Source organism: Solea senegalensis, linkage group LG11, assembly GCF_019176455.1.
Source record: "Solea senegalensis isolate Sse05_10M linkage group LG11, IFAPA_SoseM_1, whole genome shotgun sequence".
Classification (NCBI taxonomy): Eukaryota; Metazoa; Chordata; class Actinopteri; order Pleuronectiformes; family Soleidae; genus Solea; species Solea senegalensis.
This window is the reverse complement of record NC_058031.1, coordinates 15,382,698-15,406,695: the sequence shown is the minus strand read 5'-3', so window position 1 is coordinate 15,406,695 and position 23,998 is coordinate 15,382,698. Positions and strand designations below refer to the sequence as shown.

The following is a 23,998-nucleotide window of genomic DNA, read 5'->3' as shown; positions in this document are numbered from 1 at the left end:
GATGAATGTATCAGTCCAAATAAACTAGAACGTGTATTTTCCCAGAAAATGACTGGAAATGAATGCTGAATGCCTTTGATAGAACAGCGCGAGTTCAAACGCAAGAACGTTTTAGTGTATCGTCAACTTAAAGGCCACTTCACCCCCACAAATACAATTTTTAACTAATTACCAGAGATAGATGTGTTGTTTGATCATCAGACAGTGGATCTAAAATATGCGTGTATCTTTCCCACAACAGATGAAGTTGGGATAACAAAAAGTCGAAGCCAATGTCACTTCCTTCAAAGAAAAATAAAAGCCCTACTGTGTTTCTGGCAAGTTTTATGAGTAAAATATTTACTGGATAGAAATAAAACTGGTCATATTTGGCCGAATTAAACAAACAAACATAGCAGCATCGTAATGTTTTTAAGTTCATTATTTATTTGACCAAGTGGAAAAAATGGGTGAAGCAGCCCTTTAAGAATAAAGTTAAAAAAACAGATGAAAACTGCTGCTTTGTGGTCCTCACCGGAAACGTGTCACCTCTAATTATTCGCTGATTGGCTGACCTTGCATGATCGCTGACGGTGTCACGGCGAAGGAGCCAAAGCATTTCTTCACTCCGTGCGGCTGCAGATACCGATATCGACCTGTGTTTAGGAACAGTCCAGAACTTCTGCAGCTCACGTGGAAGTAACATGCCTCGGGTGTATATTGGACGTTTGAGCTACCATGTCCGCGAAAAGGACATTCAACGCTTTTTCAGCGGATATGGTAAACTTATGGAAATCGATATAAAGAACGGGTGAGTTTTTGTCAGTTTGCTAACATTTGGTAGCACGCCTGTTAGCCACTCATGTTAACGACGCCAGTGCTGTAGTCATGGAACAGTTTTAACGTCAACGAGCAATTGCATCTTTTTATTCATGTCACTTTGTAAAGGTCACATAGTGATTGTATACATTTGAAATACATTATAAGATGGATGCATTTGTTTTCTAAACATTGATTTTACTTGTGAATCAAATGTCGCATGGCCAACATGGCGTCTTTGTGTTTGCTAAAGCGAGAAGCTAGTAGGCCGTGCTAACCATAGACTAAACCCTGTGGCAACAACAAGTGACTCGACAACTTCATTCATGCTTTATAATTTTACATTTTCCCACCAGATATGGATTCGTGGAGTTCGAGGATAACCGGGACGCTGACGATGCCGTTTACGAGCTGAACGGGAAGGAGCTGTGCGGGGAGCGGGTGATCGTCGAACATGCCCGCGGGCCGCGACGAGACCGAGATGGCTACCACGGTGGGGGTTACTGGGGTGGTGGGCGCAGTAAGTGCAGTCTATTACAAGATACCCTCTCCCCCTCCCTGGGACGAGGTGTCGATGTGGACTGCACATAGCTGTTTATTCACACTGGCTTCACACCCAAGTTTACACACACACACCCACGCACTTCAACTGACTTTATTTGCACACTGATTGGATCGGAGGCCAACTGAGCCAGTAGTCTACTCTGGCTCAGTTGTATGGCTCAGATGGCATGTTTACAATTCTTATTAACATGTGTAGTGATTGAATGCTGCTAAGCTGTACCTGTTTAAGTAGCATGACAGCAGGGAGAAGTTCTTGTGAATAAGGTCTGATCTAGTTAAAATTTTAAATTTTTTCCCCCAACTTGTTGGAACAGTTTTCACGTGACTATCAGGGTTTGCTGACCTGCAGGTATTTTTCTCCTCCCTGATGAGCCACATGTTTGGTTCATTATTGGGAGTGGACTGCATGCCAGAGCCCTTACATACTAGAAATGTAGAGAGGCGGCAGTAGCTTAAGTAACATAAGCAAGGCTTTATTACAATGGTTTATCAATTTCCTTTGAATATTGTTGCTATCCTATAGTTATTTCAGTGAGCCATGACTTTACAATTTATGTTGTTACAGTGAATGAATGGAGGAACATGATCACACAATGACCAAAAAACTTATCTTTAGGGTTAGACTATCCTATGATTGTGAAATGTGTATTTCTGACCTTGGTATACATTTTATATTCCACATTAACAAAAGTCCTTGATGTTTCAATTTGAAAGAGTCCAGTTGCGGGCTGAGGCTGAGAGTCCATTGAGGCTAAAGATGACTGGCTAAGATGACTGCCTGTCCCGTTTGGCCTTGGCTTTCACCTTACAATGTGTGTGTGACCTTTGCCCCCCTTGATCCTTGGCTGACCTAACCGGAAGCCATGATGACATCAGCCTTTTGCCAATAGACCAGGGGTGATGGTGAGGATTGCCATTGGTTTCTATGTTGACACCAAACACAAGTGGATCGGCTCTAGAAAAGAACTTGCAATCAAAAAATGTAAGCGAAAAGACAGGGGGATAAATACGTTTTAGACTGGCATTGAACCAAAGACAAATAACAAAAGACTGGTGTATATTTTTCTCTACACCATTTTTTTTCTCTCAATTTGATTAACAGTGTCTTTGACTGCAACCTGTGTGGATGCCTTTTTTTTCTGTTTGTGTTCCAGGGTGCAGAGGTCTCGAAAGAACATCACTGTCCATTTTGTTTGCGCTGCTAAAGCTTCTCAGTGTGATGTATCAAAGTGAGACGGGCTTTGTATTGCTGGAAACGGATGCAGTGGTGTTCTTTTCAGCAGTGAACAACTTCAAAATGCCGAACAGTACAGACTTTTAAGAGCCCACATGGTGGCTTGTTCATAACTCACCTAAAGCCTTGTGTTTGAAAATAGGATCAGGGAGAGACTCTTTTGAATTAAGTTTAAACTTTCACCCCTTGGACTTTTATCTTGCAAGTCACTGCAATGTGTTGCAGTAGTTCTTGGTGTCTCAGTGAGTTAAGTAATTTCTAACTTTTTTTTCTCTGCTGCTGTTTTTAAGGTAGTGGTGGTTTCAGCAGCAGGAGTCGCACTGGCAGGGACAAGTATGGTCCCCCTGTACGTACAGAGTACCGCCTCATTGTGGAGAACTTGTCTAGCCGCTGCAGTTGGCAGGACCTTAAGGTAAACATTTGATCGCAGTTTTTAGGGCAACTAACACGAAAGGGTGTTTGTTGATTACAGTCTTCCCTTCACAAAAATGTTTGTGCCCACCAGGACTTCATGCGCCAGGCAGGGGAAGTGACTTATGCGGATGCCCACAAGGAGCGCACCAATGAGGGGGTGATCGAGTTCCGGAGTCAATCTGACATGAAGAGGGCTCTGGACAAACTGGATGGTACAGACATCAATGGGAGGAAGATTCGTCTGGTGCAGGAGAAGTCTCGCAAACGAAGGTCCTACTCTGGCAGTCGCTCCAGGTAAGAATAGCACATAACTAAACAAGCTTGGTTAACTCGGTTGTTACAACACTGATCCTTTGGCCAATAATGTCTGTGCTTCTATTGACTTGTGTTATCATCCTCAGATCTCGCAGTCGCCGTCGCTCTCGTAGTCAGAGCCGCAGAAGCTCCAGGAGTCGCTCCCGGTCCAGGTGAGGATGAGTCTGATCCAGAGTAACAGAAAAAATGCTTATTATGGTTTCTTTTTTTTCAAATGGTAACTTTAAACTACCAAAAATAATTTTCTTCTATCCCTTACAGGTCCCGTTCCCATGGCAACAAGAGACGTAATCATTCCCGCTCCAGATCTGGAAGGAAATCACACTCCAAGTCTGGAGGAAGCCAGTCACGTTCTCGATCCCGCAAATCCAAATCTCGTTCATGCTCCCGAAAGTCCCGTTCCCATTCGGGTGATCGGAAATCCAAGTCCCGCTCAAAGAGCAATTCTAAGGTAAAGTCGGAGCGGGATTCTCGCAGTCGATCCAAGGAGATGTCTCATGACAAGAAGTCCCGTAGTCGTTCGGCTTCCCCAGTGGAGAATGGGAAGTCTGCCAAGTCTGCCTCCCGGTCCCCATCCCCTCAGGAAGTTGACCGGCGATCTAATTCGAGGGAGAAACGCTCAGTCTCCCGCTCAAAGTCCCGCTCAAGATCCCCCTCGCGGTCCAGATCAGCGTCTCGGGATTAGTGAAAGGAGATGTTTCTCATTGTTGAGCGTTGATCCCTATGCTGTACATAACGATTAGTGTCATCATACTGGCTTATGCTTCCTGACTTGTCATCTCTCCTTCAATTGTGCACTTGTCTTTTAGATTTTAGATGCAGTTTTAATAGATAATACACCACACTCAACAGGACTTTTTTTTTTCTAACACAGGTTTACTAAAATGAAGAAAAAAATACCAAAAAAACATTGCTAGTCTGTAGAGCTACACCATCTTTATATAATCCATCCTGGTGAAATTGAAAGCATGTAATATCTTTGTGAAACATACTTTTTCCCCAACTCGGATCTGGTTCTGTTTGGTAGATTGATGCTCTTCAGCTAATGACTGCACCAATCAAACCCTTGGTTTCACATAATTTCATGGTTGTAGGAGAAAAGTAATGTCCAGCCACAGCATTGTAGCCATTTCCCCTTTGATCTGCAGTTTCGAATTGCTTTATAATGAATCCTCTATCTTTGGCGTTGTCTTGCAGGACTTAAAAAATGCACACAACACTGCAAGAACTTGTAACTTTAATGTTTGCAGGGAAACAAGGGTTTGTATTTCGTGTTTGAACAACTTGCTTTATAGGTGGATTATTATGACCCTTTAACCTCTTGTACAAAGACCTTGCATCACATATATTCCTCTTTTCGTTACCTGAGAAAGAAATCTGAAAACCTTTACTTTCACTTGCGTTTTAAGGCCTCAAATGCAGTCAAGCTTTTCCTCCTGAAATTGTGGGAGTCTTGAGTGATTTAGTGTCACTTTTATCAGGCAAGTTGTTTTTTTTGTCTGTCAGGCCTCTGCTTATTTAAGGTGTGCAGCTGGGACTGATGTCTTTTTGTACTGAAAGGTATGCCCATTCAAATCCCTGGAGGGTCTGCTTGTGGGTTTATAGCAGATCAGGTTTGCCCAATGCAGCCTCTCTCCCCTTTTGTGGAATAGATTTTTCATTTTCTCCGTTCAGTTGAGATCTAACAATTTCCATTTTATTTTATCTACCATTAAAGATCTTAACGAAAAATGTTGGTGTTGTTTTTGTCTGGATCACAGAAACATGACTGCAGTACCGACGTGACCTATATTTCCTTTGTATATTAATTATATAATAAATGCTCTTTCATTAACTATCGGTCTTGTGCAGGGAGATAAACAGGCGTTATAATGTCAGATTTACGATTTACTCGAGTGAGACTTGCCAGTCCCCGCTGTTGATTGGTCACCTGTCATCGATGGAGCGGCATGTTATTGTTGCATTTCGGGTTTTAGTGGCTGTGAATCGGTTGCGTTTCGGTGTTGAGCGCTGTGAACAGCGGTGACTGGACTGTAGGCTCTGCGCATGCGCAGTTGAAGACCTGGAGCCGCAGGAGATCAGAGCTGGTAAGACAAATTTCAGTTCGGAAATAATCTGCAGTCTTCAACTAATTACACATTTGTCATTTTCCCCCAGCTGTGGCGTCTTCGTTAGCCACATACATTACAGACTGGCGAGTGTCATTACGTGTTTTCGTGAGCTGAAGCGTTTTCGACGCTGTGAATTTAACCAACCACAAAGCTTTTCGTCCTAAAATATATTTGCTAATAGCGCGCGTTTAATTAACCTAATCGAAATAAATGTTTCCTAATAGAAGAAGAAACGAGGCTGAGTTCACTGAAATATATAACAAGGTAAATGTGGTGTTGAGGTGGAAATGTTGCTTTTTCAGTGGAGATGTTGGCGAATGAATGGGTGACAAGGTTCATTTTTCTCTAAATGGGGGTTTTCACAGGAGTCTAGCTTTTTACTCATTTTAGTTTTTGGCTGCTCCGCCATTTTAACTGAAATGCTGTGTTTTGATGCGTATGAGGTGTTGTCACATTATTTTATATCGTAGGTTATAAGAAGTCACACGGGGTCATGGCTATTGATGGAGAAAGACGTCTCTGCCCTGCCATTTTTTTGTTTAAAATGGTGCTCTTCAAATTTGTATAATTTTTGAATTTGTTTTTTCTTTGCTTTTGTATGTCAGGAGCAATCTGGGAAATGTTTCTCATGTGGTTTTACATTTTGACTGTATGTCTCCTTACTTTTGTGTGTCTAGAAGCCATTTTGGGGCTAAATGCAAGGCTGTGTATACAAATGGAGATAAACGTAAATGAAGCTTATGGAATAAGATTAGCTGTATTTTCCAGATCACCATAATATACTCATATCTCCTTTTTCTCTCTGTTATTTCCTCCCCTTCTCTATGTCCTCCCACACACATGACTACATTCTAACAGTAAAATTCCAACTATTGTAGAAAATGGTATGAAAAAGGTTGTAAAGATAATAAAATGCGGCACAGGATATCTGTATTAACTTGAGAAGTTATGTCAGTTTTATTTTCACATACTGTGGATCCCAAAATGAGTCATTTCTCTCAGTGCAGGCTTAATAGCGTTAGACAAGTGTTTTTAGGTGTAATACATATGAATTGAGGTATATGCTACCTCCAAAAAAACAGGATTTAGCAAAACATGAAAGGTTGTTTTGTATTTATGAATAGAATAAATACAACTGTTTGCGACTTATCCGGTCCATTTCACTACAATAATACAATCACATGTAAGTCATCCAATTATTAGATATAATAATAAAGATATAAAAAAATACAACTACAACCTCTTTATCCCCCATCTCGTTGCTGGGTCTGTTTCAGTGTGATTTGAGACTAAAAGATCTGTTGTTGGAGTATGTGTTGGCTTTTGTTTGGGCATATAAAAACTCCACAAAAACATTAACTAGTGGAAGCACCCAGAGAAGGCAGACCTCAGCAAATAATTTCTTCCTCGGTCCGAGATTCAAGATCAAGATAGAAAAACCCAAGGTTTTTATTGCCGCACCAGTTACAGAAGTACAAATGTTGAGAAGCTTGCGCTGATCAGCTCAATTTAAATTTAATGATTGACTAAAAGATTATTCAATTTAGCACTAAATGTAGTACTGCACCGTATTGTACAGGGGCACACATTGTGGTTGGCTGTTCTATGTGGGATTATTATAATCTACATTCCCAATAAAATTCATCCAAATCCACTTTTTGACTTATTCTGCCCACTGACAAACATATAGACAAACCTCTGCCAAGGAGATAACTTGAGATTCAAGCTTTTATGTCCTTGAATTACTAATTACCCTTCTGTGATTTGCAACCTATATATGTTGGCCCCTGATTTTAGTATTTAAATCTCCACGAAACATTAACTTAGCTTGTAGATAGGACATCTTGGCAAAGCTGTAAAACTGTCAGTTGCTTATGCTCTCATTGCTTCATACTCTTTAATTTTCAGCGCTCCAGAGTAAGGAACAGAGAAGGCTGTGGACATTATGAGCGCCAAAGTGAACATGGAGACTCCACCCAAAGAAGATTGTAGATCTTTGGACCCATCCTCGACTACTAGTGAGGCCATCCTCATCTGTGGGAGTGATGGTGTGGCTAAAAAGGTCCGACCCCAGCCTCAACCTCAGCCCCATCCCACTACAGCTCTCCTTCTCCCAGGTAAGCACATGTTTGAGGGTGGCAGTAGAGAGACCATGATTTAGCAAACTGATGTCTCTGTACATATACAATCTGCCACAGTGTTCATGCAGTACATCAACTCTAAAAAACACTTAAGGATCAACTCTCACATTCAGATATTATAAGCTTTACATGACATACCAATTCATCAGAAATTTAAATTCACAGCATTCTTTTGTTTGTCTGGAAATGCCACTGTACGACACTCTTGTTTTTGAGAAAAACAAGAGAGTCATGTGGAGCTGATGGACCTAATCCGAGTTAACTAGTTTGAATGTAATGGATGTCTGGTAATTAGAGTACATCGCAAAAGTATTGAAATAGGTAGAAATGATACAGGATTAGTGCCTAACATGTTTCAGATATAATAGCTTTTTGTCATTTTGTTATATGACCCTTATTGCAAAAAGAAACATATATAAAAAAACGTTTGTGATCATTTCACCTTTTTCCCCCTTGTGTCCCATACAGGAAACTAAATTTCTCTGAAAAAACATAAAATAAACCCCAGAAAACTAAATGATACAATCAAATAAAACATGTATTTAATGAGTTGTGCTGTCTTGGGTGTGCTTGGGCAGATTGATACTAAATCTGAATGTCTCCTCAGCTCCAGTTCCCAGCCATCAAAAGGTTGAGGTGACTCAAGCTGTTGCCATGGGAGACCCAGGTAAAGGAGCCAGAGCCAATCAGACAACTGCGCCCACCCTGACAGCACAGGTGGGCGGGGCTTGTAGCATTGTCCACGTCTTAGAGTGGAAGGAGGGAATGGCTATCCTTCCCAGCAGCAACCTCAAGGTAAATGTGTCTCTATTGTTGTGAACATTAAACAATAATTTGCTCTACTACATCTACAACTAGGTGTAACCTCCCCTCCTCACAGGATCTCATTCAGACAAGATAACAAGATATATTCCCACTTGCTTGTGTCTTATAGAGCTTTAAAGATTGTAGCTCACTTCATAGATTCTCATTGATCTCATTCCCACAGAAATTAGATTACCTCTCATCACAAACCTCTGTTCACAAGACCCATCCGCAGCAAGGGAAATTCAACAAGGTGTACATCAGCAAAATGGCAAATATTCATGATTTTCACTGTTTCATTTAAAAGAGAACATTTGTGCAAACTTCATACCAATTCAGTCAATAAAAATAAAGATGTTAAGTTTTGTATATGAATAAATGAGAACACTTATAATGTTGTCATCAAGCTAACAGCTATGTGAACTATAAATTGTTAGTGTTCATAAGGTAATTAATGGCCAGGTCCCACCTGGACTGAAAAGAAAAGTTAAAATGGTTGTTGTGAAAACTTTGCACATGTTCCATGTGTCCGTATTGTTCCTATTATGCTCCATACCTGACAATAGATTGTCACTGTTACCACATGATGTAATGTAAAAGTTGTGTTGTTGTGGCTTTAAAAGTACACAAATGTAGATTGTTTTCTTGTTCATCTTAACTGACAAGTCGTAAAAGTAAAAATGCCAACAGCAATGCAAACAACTGGAGCTTTATGCTCCACATGCGTGGAGGTGGTGGTGGGGCTTAGATTTTAATTTAGGTTTGTGCACATTTATTTTTGCCACAACAGCAGCAGCACTGCACATTTAATTAATACAAGAAAGAGGCTTGAAGAGACTGAATAAAACATGCAGACACATTTTGACAGATGGACTCATTGATGTGTGTGTGTGTGTGTGTGCGTGTGTGTGTGTAGTTCTGTGTAAGTGACGTGGGAACGCTGAGCACACTGATCACCCCAGGGACAACCAGCACCACCACTGATTTAGCAGCAGGGACTTCTGGGAGATCTGCTGACGCAGAAGGTGCTGCAGCAGACAAGCCAGGTAGACTCATAGTTACTTTAACACAAGATACACCAGCTTGGTGAAGCCTTTGCACACGCTACACTGAGAAGTTTCAATGCCTGACACAAATGTGAATATTAACAGTGTAGCACATATTTGTGTAATCAAGTTTTGTATTGTTGGAATAAAACATAACTGGAGATAATATGTTGATGTTGGGAGTGTCACGTCATCCTCTCAAATTATGCCCTTTTCAATGATGTCACGATGCTGCAGAGCTTCTCTTAACATGTGAAGGGAGTTTAGAGGTTTGGAGAAACATAATTCAGAAGAAAGGTGTGTACTAGTAATTAAAGGGTAGCAGAAACTATTTCTGATTTTGATACTTATTTTACATGTGTCATCAGTTTTCTTCTGTAGCCTTCTAATTGACTTGCCTGTTTCGTATGTGTCAGATGTGTCGCCTCCTGTCAGCTCGGTGAGAGCTGGAGTCATGGAGCCAGCGAGGCTTGTCCCGGTCAAAGCAGAAGCTCAGGTTGGACCAGGACATCATAACCATGACCCCAGAACTCAGAGAAGCTATGCAGAGGAGCTACACAGAGAACCCATGATTGACAGGTGTGTTCATAAGGGCTGCCTCTTTGTTATACTTTCTAATGCATAGTAATTTTTTGTATTTTAACATTGTATGGTCATCACATAACCCATAAGATCCATAAGATTTGCAGTTTCACTGGCGCTCATTTCCTGCAACCAATCTCTTATTGGATGATACTAGCTGCCAATCACATGATATCACATCATATGTGTCATACTTTATTGTCTATTGTCCTTAAAATGGGATCATAATATAATAAATTGACATAATTTCCTGTTGAAGAAGACTTGAAATTAGCAATTAAGATCATTAGCCCCTCTGGAAAATGTTTACTGACCTGATGAAGTAGGCAAATTTAGACTTCCATCAAAGATAATTTCTTTCTCAATCAGCAGAGTTGCCCCCTGGTGGCTGTTCAGTATATTCTTACTCCCCGATGGGCCTCATGATTAAACAGTAAGACTGTGCCCACTTTTTATGTATGTTTATGCTTTGTTCCAGTAAAAGCAGAGGCCGCTCATCTGTCCAATCAGCCAAGAAAACAATATCTCAGGAATGTATCAATAGAAGATTTTTTTGGGGCAAATTTGTCACAAACATTCACTTGGACTCCAAGGTAAACTGACTGGTGGATTCATGGTCATGGTGACCTCACAAAACCCAATTGTATTGATTTATGAATTACTGTACAGACTACAACATATATCTTCAGACAAATGTCTATTTTGATTTAAAACTAAAATGAATTGTCTGAAAGGTCAATAATCATTTTTCTGTACACTCCATAACTCATATACTGTCGTATATTTATTTACTGTGTAAATGTATACCTTGAAATTTATCCCGGACAATTGTGGAAAATTAACTTAACTGAGAGTGTAAATAAATTTATTAAAAACACTGCATCTGTCATTACTGTGCCTTAGGAGGAGCATTGGGGTTGAAAAGGTGCCAGCAGGTGGGAGGATTTCCTCCCTTAACCCTGATCACCTGAAACCCATGAGGAAGAGGAAGCGGAAGGAGTACCTGAGTCCATCTGAGGAAGACTCCGATATAGACGGCACGGTGGGACAATAATTTATCTCTCATTTTTTTCTCTCAAGACATGTTCTCATACTTTTTGGTGGATGTGCATGATTATCATCTGATGACTTAAAGCTGTTCTTGGTGTTTTTATTCTGCCTCTATTTGGTCTTTGTGAACAGAATTGATGTAACATTATTTGATTGCTTCATTTTAAAACCAGCTCATGTCTAGCAATACTATCAGACCTGACTGAGGGAGTGTTTGTGTGGATACAGGGCAGTGCAGGGATGGGGGGGTGAAACATTTTTAAAACTGTTGGTTTTTTGAGCAGCAGAATTCACTTCTGAAACTTTTCATTTGTGCTTCTTAGTGTTTTCAGTCATTTTCCAACCTCTTTACTGCCGTATCGCTTTACTAGCACAATAATACTGTTGCCTCCATCTGTGTGCAGCACATCAACATCACTGGATGACATACAATCAAAACACTCAAAATCAGAGTTGTGCGGAGCTGATAGACTTAATCAGCATTGTGTGATCTCATTTGACAATGGTTCAAATCCAGGGATGGACATTTGTTTATATTCAAATGCACTACATTTTTTCACTATTGAAAATTATATGGCGGAAAAATTTGACTGTGGTCAAATAGTCCTCACAAATTAGCCAACATGTTTGTTTTCTTATTGGACATCTGCAGTACTTTATTGACTGTAATGTCTTTTTACACATAGCGCTCATGTAAGTATTTATGTTTGTTTTAGGATGAGAAAATGGATGACTCTAAATCCGACAGCAGACACATCAGAGGAGGTAGGAATAATATATATTTTTTACATGTCATTCTGTTGGTTTCATTTAATCTCTATCATTCTTTTTTTGTGGTTCTCTTCCTGCTTTCCCTTTGCGTACAGTGGGTGCAATTAACAATTTTGAGTAATGTCATTATGACATTTATATAACCTTCATTTAAAAAAACAAAACAGAAAACCCTTCAGGAATCAGTTGTTAGAACCCTCATTTTCAGTTATGCCAAGCATGAACAAAGACTTAATGCAAAACAAATAAAACACAACTAATACAAAACAACATTCTGTATCATCTTAAATAATTGCAGGCACATGTACTTCCGTCTCTGACACTATCAAAATTGTGTTTCATATTTTATAAGGCAGCTGTACTGAATATGTTGAGTCAGTCTTTTTCATCTCCCACAGACGGAACATACACTGCAATGGAGGAAGGAAATTGTAGCACTTGTTCTATAATATTTTACTTTAAAATAAGATGCTTAGGTTTCTCTCTTCTCTAGACTTTCTTTAGTCATCTATTCCACAGTTGGATTCCTCTCCCTGTCTCTTTAAGTTTAAGCTTTGTTCCAGTAATGTCATGCTTTCATACATGTTGTAACCATTAATGAATGAATTTATGTTTTTGGTGAAGCTGGAGACAGTAAGACAGAGCAGTGGACATGGGCTCTGTATCTGGAGGAGAGCAAAGCAATTGCTGCCCCCAACAAGCTTTTCCAAGAGGTATGTTTGTTAGAGTTAGATTTTCAAACTAGTTCATCATTGTCAAGAAAGAAGATGAGGAATGTAAATTTAGTCTGTATATTGAGGGTGTTTTTGATAGTGGTTTTGTTCTTAAGAAATTTAATTTTTGCAACCCAAGCATTTCTCCAATGACAACCTTTTTGGTCCAGGAAAAAAAGAAGTACAGTCAATTTGCTGTGTTCCTATCTTCCCTCTGTTATTGGCCCTGATTCAATTTCCTCACACTGATGATTTTTGTTTCGCTTAATTTTATTTCAGTCTCTGCTCTGAAGTGTTTGCTCTTTAATCTTGTGTGTCCAGTCCCAGAGAGTGCCGACAATGAAGAACGGCTTTAAACAGGGGATGAAGCTGGAAGGCATCGACCCACAACATCCATCCATGTACTTCGTCCTCACTGTGGCTGAGGTGAGCCAGGCGAGCCATTATCTCGGTCGATGGCTCTTAATGTCCAGGGGATTTGTTACTCTCCACTCTCAGACTGCTTGGGATGCAGGAAGAGTTCAGCCTGGTGTCGCCTTCTCCAGGTTTCATTTTCTCATGATGTGTATCATGTCATTGTCCAGGTGTGTGGCTACCGTCTGCGGCTCCACTTTGATGGATACTCTGACTGCCATGATTTCTGGGTGAACGGCAACTCTCCTGACATCCACCCAGCAGGCTGGTGTGAGAGCACAGGGCACAAACTGCACACTCCCAAAGGTCAGAGGTGACAACACTCATAAAACACCCAAAGAACATGTTTACCCCTTCACAGTATGTAGTATAATAATATAACTTCTCCTTTAAAGGAATAGTTTGAAACCTTTGGCAAATACACAGTCATATTTCTGCACAAGAAGATCAATACCATTATGTAAAGTGTTGTGCTACAGGGAGCATGTGCAGTTCACACAGACTCAAACTCACAGTTTGAGTGCTCGCAGTTGTCAATGTAGTGTCTGCACTGATCACAGTGGAAATGGGAAATTTACATCACGTGGACTCTAGCAGACCTCTGCTGACACATGAACGGGGAAAGTATGGCCCTGAAGAGCTACCATGGCTTTGTGCAAAGCTAACAAAACTTGCCTAACAGCATCTTTAAAGCTCTGATCTGGGATTTGCAGGACTTAAACAATAACAATAAAAGATAATGTATTACTCATGGTTTTGTGAGGTGCCTAAGGTTTTGTTTTTTTTTACCTCTGGTCTGGACAGCGTCATTTGCTGTTTCCTCCTTCTGTCAGTCCTAATACCACACTTAATCAAGTGTAGTAGTTGTGCAGTTTTCACAGAATATGAATCTAGTTAATATTCTGCTTTTTGTAGGTTGTAAAGAGGAGGAGTTCACCTGGACCAACTACCTGAGAATGACTAAAGCACAAGTGGCTCCCAAAGAACTGTTCTTCAGTCCTGGCAGGGTAACTGCTGCTAAACAGCATAATATCCTGTATTATCTACAAGCATGAATGCATTAGGTGAAATATTTCTAATATTTTTACTTTCTCTTTAGATCGACGTGAAGTGTGGTTTTGATATAGGAATGAAACTGGAGGCTGTCGACCGTATGAACCCATCCCTCATCTGTGTAGCAACTGTCACGGACGTGGTGGACAATCGTTTTCTGGTTCACTTTGACAACTGGGATGACACATATGACTACTGGTGAGTCTTTTGATTTGATGTGATATTTGAAATGTTTTAATTCATATGAAAGTGACCAGCTGTGGAGAAACAGAGGCTCTATTTATGCTTTGAAGTTACCAAATGCAGACTGAGAACACCGACAAAACCTGTGGATGTCTTGTATTTCTATTTAAAGCAGTTTGTCAAAAACTTATTCTGGACATTTTGACCTAATGTTTTGTTTTATTTTGTTTAACTTAAAGCCCTAAAACACTTTTGGTCCATATCTGACTTGTTTTACCTGTTTTAAAAAGTGCAACAGTGTAATTTGCATTTGAAATTAGATTAAAAAAAAGAAAAAACACACGCAGTGGTCTTTGTGCTATGCTGCATTGCAATGTGCCTTGTGTATTGTGTAGCAAATAATCTGAGTCTCACATGTAATATAGGGTAAATATAGGGTTTATCCATATTAAAATACAGTAGCTCCTTCATCTTGCAGGATGTAGTGTTAGTGTTTTCCAGAGATTCTCAAGGGCCGTGAATGCAATTGTCCATATCCCTTGTCAAATGGATAATGTCCAAGTGAGCTCACGTTAGAACTCGTCCTTCTCCTTCAGAGTTTCTCCTTCTATTGTGACTATGTCTCACCCAGAAAATATTCCCCTGTGTTCATCGTATATGAACGACAATGTCCGGACAATTTCTGTACACAGTTCTCCAGACATTGTCAGGACAGAAAAGGCTTTAGTGAGTGTGCTAAAAAAAAAAATGTCACCAAGCATCAGGTCAGCAGTTTTTGTGCAGCCTCCTGATTTCTTTGTTTGTTTGTTTGGTTTTTTTTTTACAATGCAATTATCTAGGTTTTGCTTTTGTTATCAGCTGCGTTATTTAGTTTTTACCAGCTTTTCTATAAATGTTCAGATTATTTTTTGAGGACAGCTAATTATGTTTGTGTTTGCTGTTAAAATATACAGGTGTGATGCCAGCAGTCCATACATTCATCCTATCGGTTGGTGTCAGGAGAGGAACCTGCCTCTAACACCACCCCAAGGTGATCAAAATGTTTGCTTTTAATCATTGTCGTTTTCAAAAACAAGCTTGCCCAGTCGTCCATGTTTGTAACATTTACCTGACATTACTTTCATCTCTTTTAAACTATGTTTAAAGGTAATGGGTTTCATACAGATAAATTGAATAATATGCAAGCTGCAAAGGAGTCATGTGAAATTGTGCATTGTGGTAGTTATGGGAGTAATGAATATGTTTGTATTCACAGTGAAATTATTTAATTTCCTGCACCAGATTACCCAGACAAAGGCCGGTTCTCCTGGTCTCTCTACTTGGAGGAAACTGGTTCCAAGGCAGTGGCCGCTGATGCCTTTAAAGTGGTGAGAACAAACAAATGCACTATGTATTTTTATTATGTAGTAGATTTGTTATATTTCACTGATATTGATTTTGTAAATTCAGATACTGTGATGTATGATTTGTTAATTACAGCTATGAGTTATGAGAATAGTAATAATAAGCACTTAAGGACACTTTACAAAACAAACATTAAACAGAAAATGGAGTGTGATTATAGAGAGTAGGCTATTTTAAACCGGTGGGTTTGAGTCTGGATTTAAAGAGGGGGAGAGAGTCAGAGTTGCGGATGTCTGGTGGGAGTGAATTCCAGAGATGGGGAGCAGAGTGGCTGAAAGCTCTGTTCCCCATGGTGCTGAGGCGGGCAGGGGGTACAGTGAGGTGGCAATGTGGAGAAGGTCGTCGCAATACGGAGGGGCGAGGTTGTGGATGGCCTTGAAAGCATACAGGAGGATTTTAAATTAATGCATTTGTACTGACTGCAAGCAGTTTAAAAACACATCAAGATGCTGACCATGCATACATGACATACCTTTCTTATCTTTCTTTGGTTTCTGTGTGCTCAACCATAACATGCATAAAGAAATATACAACATGCCCATCAAAAAACATAAAGCAAAAATGAAATGTTACAGATGCTAAGAAAACTGTTGATTCTGTGCTTTAATTAATTAATTTATGTAATAAATGTTGTTTTCCTCTCATTGTGGACAGCGTGCGGCCCATAGCTTCCAGCCTCAGATGAAACTGGAAGCTGTGGACAAGAGAAGTCCAGGTCTGATCAGAGTGGCCACAGTAGAGGAAGTGGAAACTCACCGCATTAAGGTAATAGTATGTGTGTGTGTGTGTGTGTGTGTGTGTGTGTGTGTGTGCAGTGCATGTGTTTGTTGGACATTTAAGTACTAATTGTCTGAGGTAATGAATTTTATGATTATGCAGTGTTGTTTAAAACAATTCTCCAGCTCCCTCTTATCCATTATAGCTGAAGCTGAATGTGCTTGTCATCAGCGGCCTTGTTGCTAATGGTTTTGTTGTGCTCACTTCCTGCTGCAGGTCCATTATGATGGGTGGAGTCACGTCTATGATGAGTGGATGGACTCAGATCACCCAGACATACATCCAGCAGGCTGGTGTGAAGCCACTGGTCACCCACTAAAAGTCCCCCCACGTGATCCCAAAACACAGCCGCCACACGGTAGCAACTCTAGTACTTCAATGAAACTACAATGAGAGCTCAGTGTGAAGGAGTTAGCGGCATCTGATGGAGCAGTTACATATTACAAATGAACACCTCACCCTCCACACACTCATGATGTAGAAACTAATGACTCATTATGAAACAAAAATAACACAAAAACAGTTATTATGCCGCTTTTCCACTACATGGTCCCGGCACAGCTCGGTACGCCATGGCATGTTTTTTTTTGCTTTTCCATTAGCGATGGTATCTGGTAGTTGTTCTTTTTTTTTACCTGCTCTGGAAAGGTTCCTAGCAAGCTGAGCCGACACTAATCATGATGTTGTCAGACTGATTGTGCCGTCACAGAGGTATGAGCAAGACGTTTGACACAAGAATCAACGACAAACTGTAGATCAATTAAAAAGGCTTAAAAATTCTTGCATTCATCTCAAACATTTAACATGGAAATGTCTAAAATCTCAATATTTAACAGATGAGCCTGGTGTATTCAGCAACAGCATTGCCAAAAGCTGGTGACCGCAAGTGACGGGACCATGTAGTGGAAAAGCGGCAATTAGTCCTGTGGGCTAATTACCAAAACGCTGTGATCTCCATGACCTAGATTTTCCACAGACACATAGTGAGAGAGAGAGAAAGAGAGAGTGAGAGAGAGCAAACAAAAGAAGCAGAGCTGTCTGCTCTGCAAGACATTGCTAAGTGTTTTGTCTTTCTATCTTTTATTGTAGCTTTACATGTCCTGACTGCATCCAGGAAACTTGGAGCTGTGTGCTGCAGACACAGACAGATTGGCAAATGCAGGCACGTAGTGAGGCACTTATTTAGGCACAAAATCGTGATCATGATTGAAATTCAATTATTAAGGCCTACTGAAAATCCAGGTTTATCTTTAGCAATTTAATCCATTTCTTAAACTTCTTGTTGGGATGTGTATTTCAGCCATATTTTTGTTTTACTCACACTGTGTGCTTCTTCTGCCTTGCCTGCTCATTTGTAACTGTAAAATGTGTCAGTCTGTACAGCGCAGGAATGTCGCAACAGACACATATACTGAAAAAACAACTGCTGTCTTGTGAGTATTTTGGAGCTGTTAGGTTTAATCAGTATTGTGTGAGCTTTCATCTATTTAAACCTTGCACAATACAGCTTCAATAAAACTTTAAATTATGAATGGTATATTGCACTTCTGCTTATAGATTCCCCTAAATCCTACACGCTGCACCTAACTCTGTGCTTTATTGAAAGCTGTTCATGTGCTGTATGCAAACACATGTAGCTTCATCTTTGTGTATTTGTGTGTCTACAGGAGTGAGGGAACCTCCTGCTACTGGTCAGTCCACCTACTCTCCCTCCTCTGTTCCCTGCAAACCCATCAGCCACCCCAGAGCCAACAAGTACAGCTTCCACAACAGGTTTGATTAAATAGATGCTTTAGTTACCATCAATGGTAACTAAGATGCTTAAACAGAGTCAGTTGGTTACATACAGCAGACAGTGCTCTGCACACTGCCAGTTTGTAAAGAGAGAGATGGGAGGCGCAGCCACGGTCAGACACCATGGCAATTTCATACAAAAACTATGCGGAAATCATGTTCTGGTTTTCCAGTCTCCCCCTCAAAATAGGCAATATGCTGAACACTGTCTACTGTGTATAACACACTAACTACGATAGATAGTTAATACATAGATAAATACTTTTATTGCTAGACAAATGTGTTGCATCTTTTTGCCCAAGCAGCGCCACTCGCAAAGCACATGAGATAAGAAAAGCATGTCTGTGGTTTGATGGTTATAATTCATTTTCTTTGTACATACAGGATGATACTTGCTTGATATTTTATTTTTTTATTTTGATAAATAAATAGGAGGTATACCCTTTAATGGCATAAAAAGACTTTTTAAACAAAATGTCAAAACATTACATAACGATGATGTGATTATGATGCTTTTTAAAATGCACTAAGGCCAGATTCCCCCGTGTCTATGGACGCCTGTCTGTGAAATAGGAAGTGTCCAACTCCTGGTTGTGACGGTTCAGGTCACGTGACAGGTCGTTTCACTGCTCATCACTGCATATCTGGCTGCCCGCTGGCTGAGCGTAACCAGGGCAGACTGAAGGCCGAGCTGTCAGACTCAGACTGCAAGAGAAACCTCTTCTTTGGCCAAAGGACCAAGAAGACTCATTACCGTGGCAGGTAAAGGTGTGTGTGTGTGTGTGTGTGTGTGTGTTTGTGTTGGCGTACTTAAATGTGTACACTTGTTTTTGACTCACAGTTTTCATGTATTTTCAGGATTGGTCGTCCTCCCAAATACAGGAAGAATCAGCAGAGAGACTACCAGAGTGAGTTTTCATAAACAGCAGCTTGTTTGTTCACTGGTGACTCTGGTTCATCACCTCTCACTACATTTATTTCTAGAGCACCTCCACTTTAATAGTTTTGTATCTGTGAGGCTTGTGAACTTCCGAGAAAGTACCTGAAAAACTCTTTGGATGTTTTAATGATAGACTGGCAGCACCAGACATGTGTGGCAAGAGAGAGAGAATACTATAGAGAAACGGATAATGTTACAGTATAACAAGAAAACTGTCTCGCCATTACAAGAACTGTCTTGAATTAATGAGAAACTATTACGATATTTTTTCTCCCCTGTGGCAGTTGTTACGCTCCCGTAAATTCATGTTCTGGAGGTTAAGACATGATTTTATTAAGTAGCTTTAGGTGAATTAGTCTGCCAGCCCCGTAGCCTTATCAGTGTTTTCTTCTTCTTCTTTCTGATGAACACAATGTAATGCTCATTGCCGACTGGACACATTTTACATATTGAATAAACTCATTGTCTGCTTGTTGGAAAAAGTTCTTTAAGTTCTCAAATTTCTTGGGAGATCACTGAATATGGTTTTAAAGTCCATTTAACATCTGCCTAAACTTGAAATGAAGAACAACAGAAAAAGAGAGCCTCATAGAACAACATTCCTCTTGCATTGTCTGCAGTTCCATAGTGAATGATGGTTGCCAAGACACCACAGTAAACACTAGTTCTGGAAGAAATGTAAATTGAAAAACAATTAACTCATGCATATGTGGTTACAACACTTTAGTAATTTATTCTGTATCTGCCACACATCAGATTTACCCTTGCGTCACAAATATAATTTATTTATGTATTTCATACCTATTGTGGCATTGCCTGAGAATTATTTCAGTGTATCATGAAGACAGACTTGTACTTATCTTACATTAAAGAGCGTAGTATAGATGACAGTGGAACACGATTATGTGCAGCTGTGAATTTTGTAGCTTAGTAACAGATATCCAAAGACTGTATTTCATTGCTTTCGTATTTTCCCTGCTGTGATTTGTCTGCCGTAAAGTGTCCTTATCAGCTTTTTGGTGTGTGTGTGTATGTGTCAGCACATCACATGTTTGTGTGTGTTTCAGACATGACTTCAGAGGTGTATCCTTCGCTGTTCATGTCGGCTCTGAGCGGTCAGTCTGACAGGACTCTGTCTCTGTGCTGGGAGCAACACTGTAAACTGCTGCCTGGCGTTCAGGGCATTCATGCCAACCAGGTGGCGTCATGGAGCGTTGAAGAGGTCAGCACATGTTGTTGCTTGTTTACTTTCCCTAATGATCCAGATTTCTTTTTGACCACTGCGAATCCGTGTTCCCGCAGGTTTTCAGGTTTGTCCAGAATCTAATCGGCTGTGAAGAACAGGCTCGTCTCTTCAAAGATGAGGTGAGATCCAAGTGCTTGTGAATAAATATTAGGCTAATTCAACTGTCCTGTTGCACTGTAGAATCTAGTGCAGTTAAAACACAGTGACAGTACTCAACAACAGTCTTTGTGTGTCATTCAAGTATTGAAATGTGTTTACATAAGTTGCAAAAAATATCCCTTTCATGTTTACGTCCTCTTCTGCGAAAACTGCAATATGATGTTACCCTAAATCAGATGATTAATCCATACATATGTCGACATAATGCGACTAAGATCAGCAAGCATTACAAACTAACATCTGTGACCATGTCAAAGAAAGAGAACCATTAAAATCTTCACCAATTAGTGTGTCTGTGTCTCACCAGATGATTGACGGGGAAGCCTTTCTGCTGCTCACCCAGACCGACATTGTGAAAATCATGAGCATCAAGCTTGGTCCCGCCCTCAAGATCTCCAATGCCATTCTCATGTTTAAGAGCACAGACGAGGGACTGAAGTGATCCAGCCCTCACTCGCACTGGAGGGTGTGGAGCCACTGATCATCATGTGCCAAATTCATTCTCTTGCAGGGAAAAAAAGACCCTGACCCCTTTTTTATGTGTTTGGTGTCCTGTACCCATCAGAGAGGGGGGTGGGGGGTTGTTTGGGTCCACTTGGGGTAAAAGGGGAGTAAAGGAGAGGTAAGAAGATAAGGGGAAATTAGGAAATGCTTCTATTGTTGTGGACTAATGCAGGAACGTTGAACAGATGAAGTGGTGTAGGGTGTTGATAGTGAAAGGCAGAGGCAGGTGACGGGAACAGTAGAGGTTTTTACATTTTTAGGTATTTTCCAACTGATGAATTTGCTTCAGTATCAGTTGTATTACTATCAAATGACCAGCTATCACTTGCTTCAAATAGACAGCTGTTGAGTCACCTGCCTCTGGTTGATTTTCAGCACACGTGGCACTGGCAGATACTCAGAAATGAATAATGTGGCCAGTTTAATGCAGTACTTGAAGCTGGTCAGTGAGGCTCCCACAGGCTTCATGTTTTGTGCAATAAAAAGTAAAGAAGTACTGTATTCAGCAGCAACAGTTAATATCACATGTTATGTTATCAGTTTAATTCTAATAAGAGGAGTGAAATAAATACATTACATTGCTCAGACAAAGACAAAAAGCCTTGGCCTCAGCTTTGGTGTCCTGGTACGTTTTGGTCATTTCTCAAATTATCCAAACTGTTCTCTCGCTGTAATGTTATTATGAAAACTCCAGTGATAAAACTAGAGCTGTGATTTTAAAAATATTACCTCTGATCTGGTATCTGAATCAGAAACAACACATTTGTTTTTTTGTGTTGCAAAAGATCAACAATCTTTTTTACGTCATTCTCAATCGAGGAAAAGAGCACTTTGCATTGGCATGTTAGCACAATTATGAAACCCAATGACATTCTCACACTTGGTCACTAGAGAGTGCAAAAATTCACATATTAGCACTATAAACAGGGATTTGGTGTGACCTCTATGCTGTTTACATGTGATGGAAACTCCATTCAGAGCCTGTTCTTAAAAATTGTTTACATTTTATGTCAGAGTAGGTAAAAAACAAAAATGTGTGGATTTAATATGTCAGATGAAAGTTATTTTACAGGAAAGCTTTAAGGGCTCCTGGATTCTCGAATATGACTTCTTGTGTGTCTCTCTGGTGGGATTTGTGAGTGTGCGTGTGTGCGCGAGTGTGTGTGTGCCAAGATAATCTTGAGTCACAAATGTCATTTAATCATATGAATTAATAAATGTCCAAAGCTGTCCTGTCTGATTCAAGTCTGTTGCTTCTTGCCTTAGGTGGGGGATCACACACACACACACACACATGCTACACTTCCTGTGCTGGTGCTGGTGCACTGCAGTATTGACTATAAACTTATTTTGCTTGCATCACATCCCCCTATTGACCATATTGTCATCAACAGTTGGCTGTGGTGGTGACATCTCCTCTCACGCCCTTTCTGCCCTCACTGCAAATCTTCATGTTCTGCTTCAAATGACAGAAAAACAGGTGTCATTGGTACCAAGCTGCTGCAGCATGATGCAGCTACATTTAAGTAAATACATACAGTAAGTTGACTGTTGATGGTAGGCCTGCAAGATGTTGCAATGTTGCTTTCAAAATAAAAGTAGCAGTAAAGGATGTAGAGGATGAGCATGTGCATGTGCATGTGCAGAAAAACATGGAGAGTCTAACATTTATCTAGCTGAATATATTTGCTGTATTGATATTAAACAATATTGTTTTTAATAAATGTAAATGTGATAGTTTCACACAAAATATTTTGTATGGAACTGTAGTAATATATTGATATACATATGTGTTTTACACAACTATCTATGTTATGCAACTTAATAATAATAATAATCCTCTTCTTCTTTCAGCTTCTCCCTTTAGGAGTCGTCGCAGCAGATCATCGGCCTCTATCTTGCCCTCTACTTTGTGTCCACATCTATTGCACCAACTGTCCTCATGTTCTCCTTCACAACATCCATTAACCTTCTCTGTGATCCTCCTCTTTTCCTCCTTTGTCCATTATAATCACTATCCCTCCTCTGCATGTAATCAAACCTTCTAACCTTGTTTCTCTTATTTCCAAATCGTTAAACCTGAGCTGTCCCTCAAATATGTACGCTCAATTCTAGTCCTGTCAGTCTCGGTCACGCCCAATGAAAATCTCAACATCTTCAGCTCTGACATCTCCAGATCCACCTCCTGTCTCTTAGACGGTGGCACTGTCATATATTATAGCTGGTCTCTCTATTGTCTTGTAGACCTTCCCTTTCACTTTTGCTGCTGTCCTTCAGTCATTCATAAGTCATGACACTCATCTCCATCCTGTCTGCACTCTCTTCAGATATGGAGTCATAAGACAAGTGCTTCACTAGACACTACAATTTTTAAAGAACAGGAAAACACAATAAAAGGAATGAAACAGTAAAAGCTACAAGGAAATGATTTAACTGCTTTTCAAATGCATCAAAAGAGTCCAGGAAGCGAATGGAAAGAGCCTAGGTGCTACTGCTTCAAAGGAGCGATCACCTCGTGTCTTGAAATGGGTTTTTGGGACCACGAGTAATCCCACCTTCATCTTGAACCCATCCATCACTTCAGCTGCTCACCAATGTCTCATTGTCCTCATACAAGCCATCCTGCACCACCCTCACACATACGTCTCTGCCACTCCCAAGCTCCTCATACAGTCCCACAGTTCCTCTCTTGGCACCGGATCATAAACTTACTCCAGATCCACAAAGACACAGTGCAGCTCGTTCTTCTCTATACTTCTCCATCAGTAATCTCAAAGCACAAACCACGTCTGTGGTAGCTTCAACAAATCTTTCCTATATCTTCATAGTGTGGCTGATTAACCATTTAACTCTGTAATTACTACAGTGCAACACAAAAATAATAATAGCAACTTGTCTTATTTTGAAAGCAAATGGTCATGTAGTCGATTAATGTTGATGTATGGACAAAAACACAAGGTTGCATAGCTCGCCTTGTTATG

At 40.2% G+C, this 23,998-nt stretch overlaps 2 protein-coding genes across 3 annotated transcripts; both read left to right on the top strand.

The window, feature by feature from the left end:
* Window positions 1-584: 584 nt before the first annotated feature.
* On the top strand, window positions 585-5,056 carry LOC122777177 (serine/arginine-rich splicing factor 6-like). 2 transcript variants are annotated; one of them, XM_044038223.1, is made up of 6 exons: window positions 585-790; window positions 1,155-1,318; window positions 2,887-3,008; window positions 3,102-3,304; window positions 3,412-3,477; window positions 3,587-5,056. In XM_044038223.1, the coding sequence occupies exons 1-6, from the start codon at window positions 684-686 to the stop codon at window positions 4,008-4,010; spliced, it is 1,086 nt and encodes a 361-aa protein (XP_043894158.1). In that variant the 5' UTR covers window positions 585-683; the 3' UTR covers window positions 4,011-5,056. The 2 variants fall into 2 exon arrangements, with proteins under 2 accessions (XP_043894158.1, XP_043894159.1); XM_044038224.1 differs by having other exon boundaries at window positions 586-790; window positions 1,155-1,291.
* A 76-nt stretch (window positions 5,057-5,132) lies between these two features.
* Window positions 5,133-22,257, top strand: l3mbtl1 (L3MBTL histone methyl-lysine binding protein 1). Its single transcript, XM_044038221.1, has 22 exons — window positions 5,133-5,412; window positions 7,345-7,553; window positions 8,185-8,372; window positions 9,298-9,427; window positions 9,844-10,006; window positions 10,913-11,051; window positions 11,776-11,824; window positions 12,455-12,543; window positions 12,865-12,969; window positions 13,128-13,263; window positions 13,873-13,964; window positions 14,057-14,208; window positions 15,147-15,223; window positions 15,475-15,560; window positions 16,252-16,362; window positions 16,591-16,732; window positions 18,042-18,147; window positions 18,742-18,930; window positions 19,027-19,076; window positions 20,176-20,330; window positions 20,411-20,473; window positions 20,821-22,257. Exons 2-22 carry the CDS (start codon window positions 7,382-7,384, stop codon window positions 20,953-20,955), a joined length of 2,529 nt encoding a protein of 842 aa, XP_043894156.1. The 5' UTR covers window positions 5,133-5,412; window positions 7,345-7,381; the 3' UTR covers window positions 20,956-22,257.
* Window positions 22,258-23,998: the final 1,741 nt, after the last annotated feature.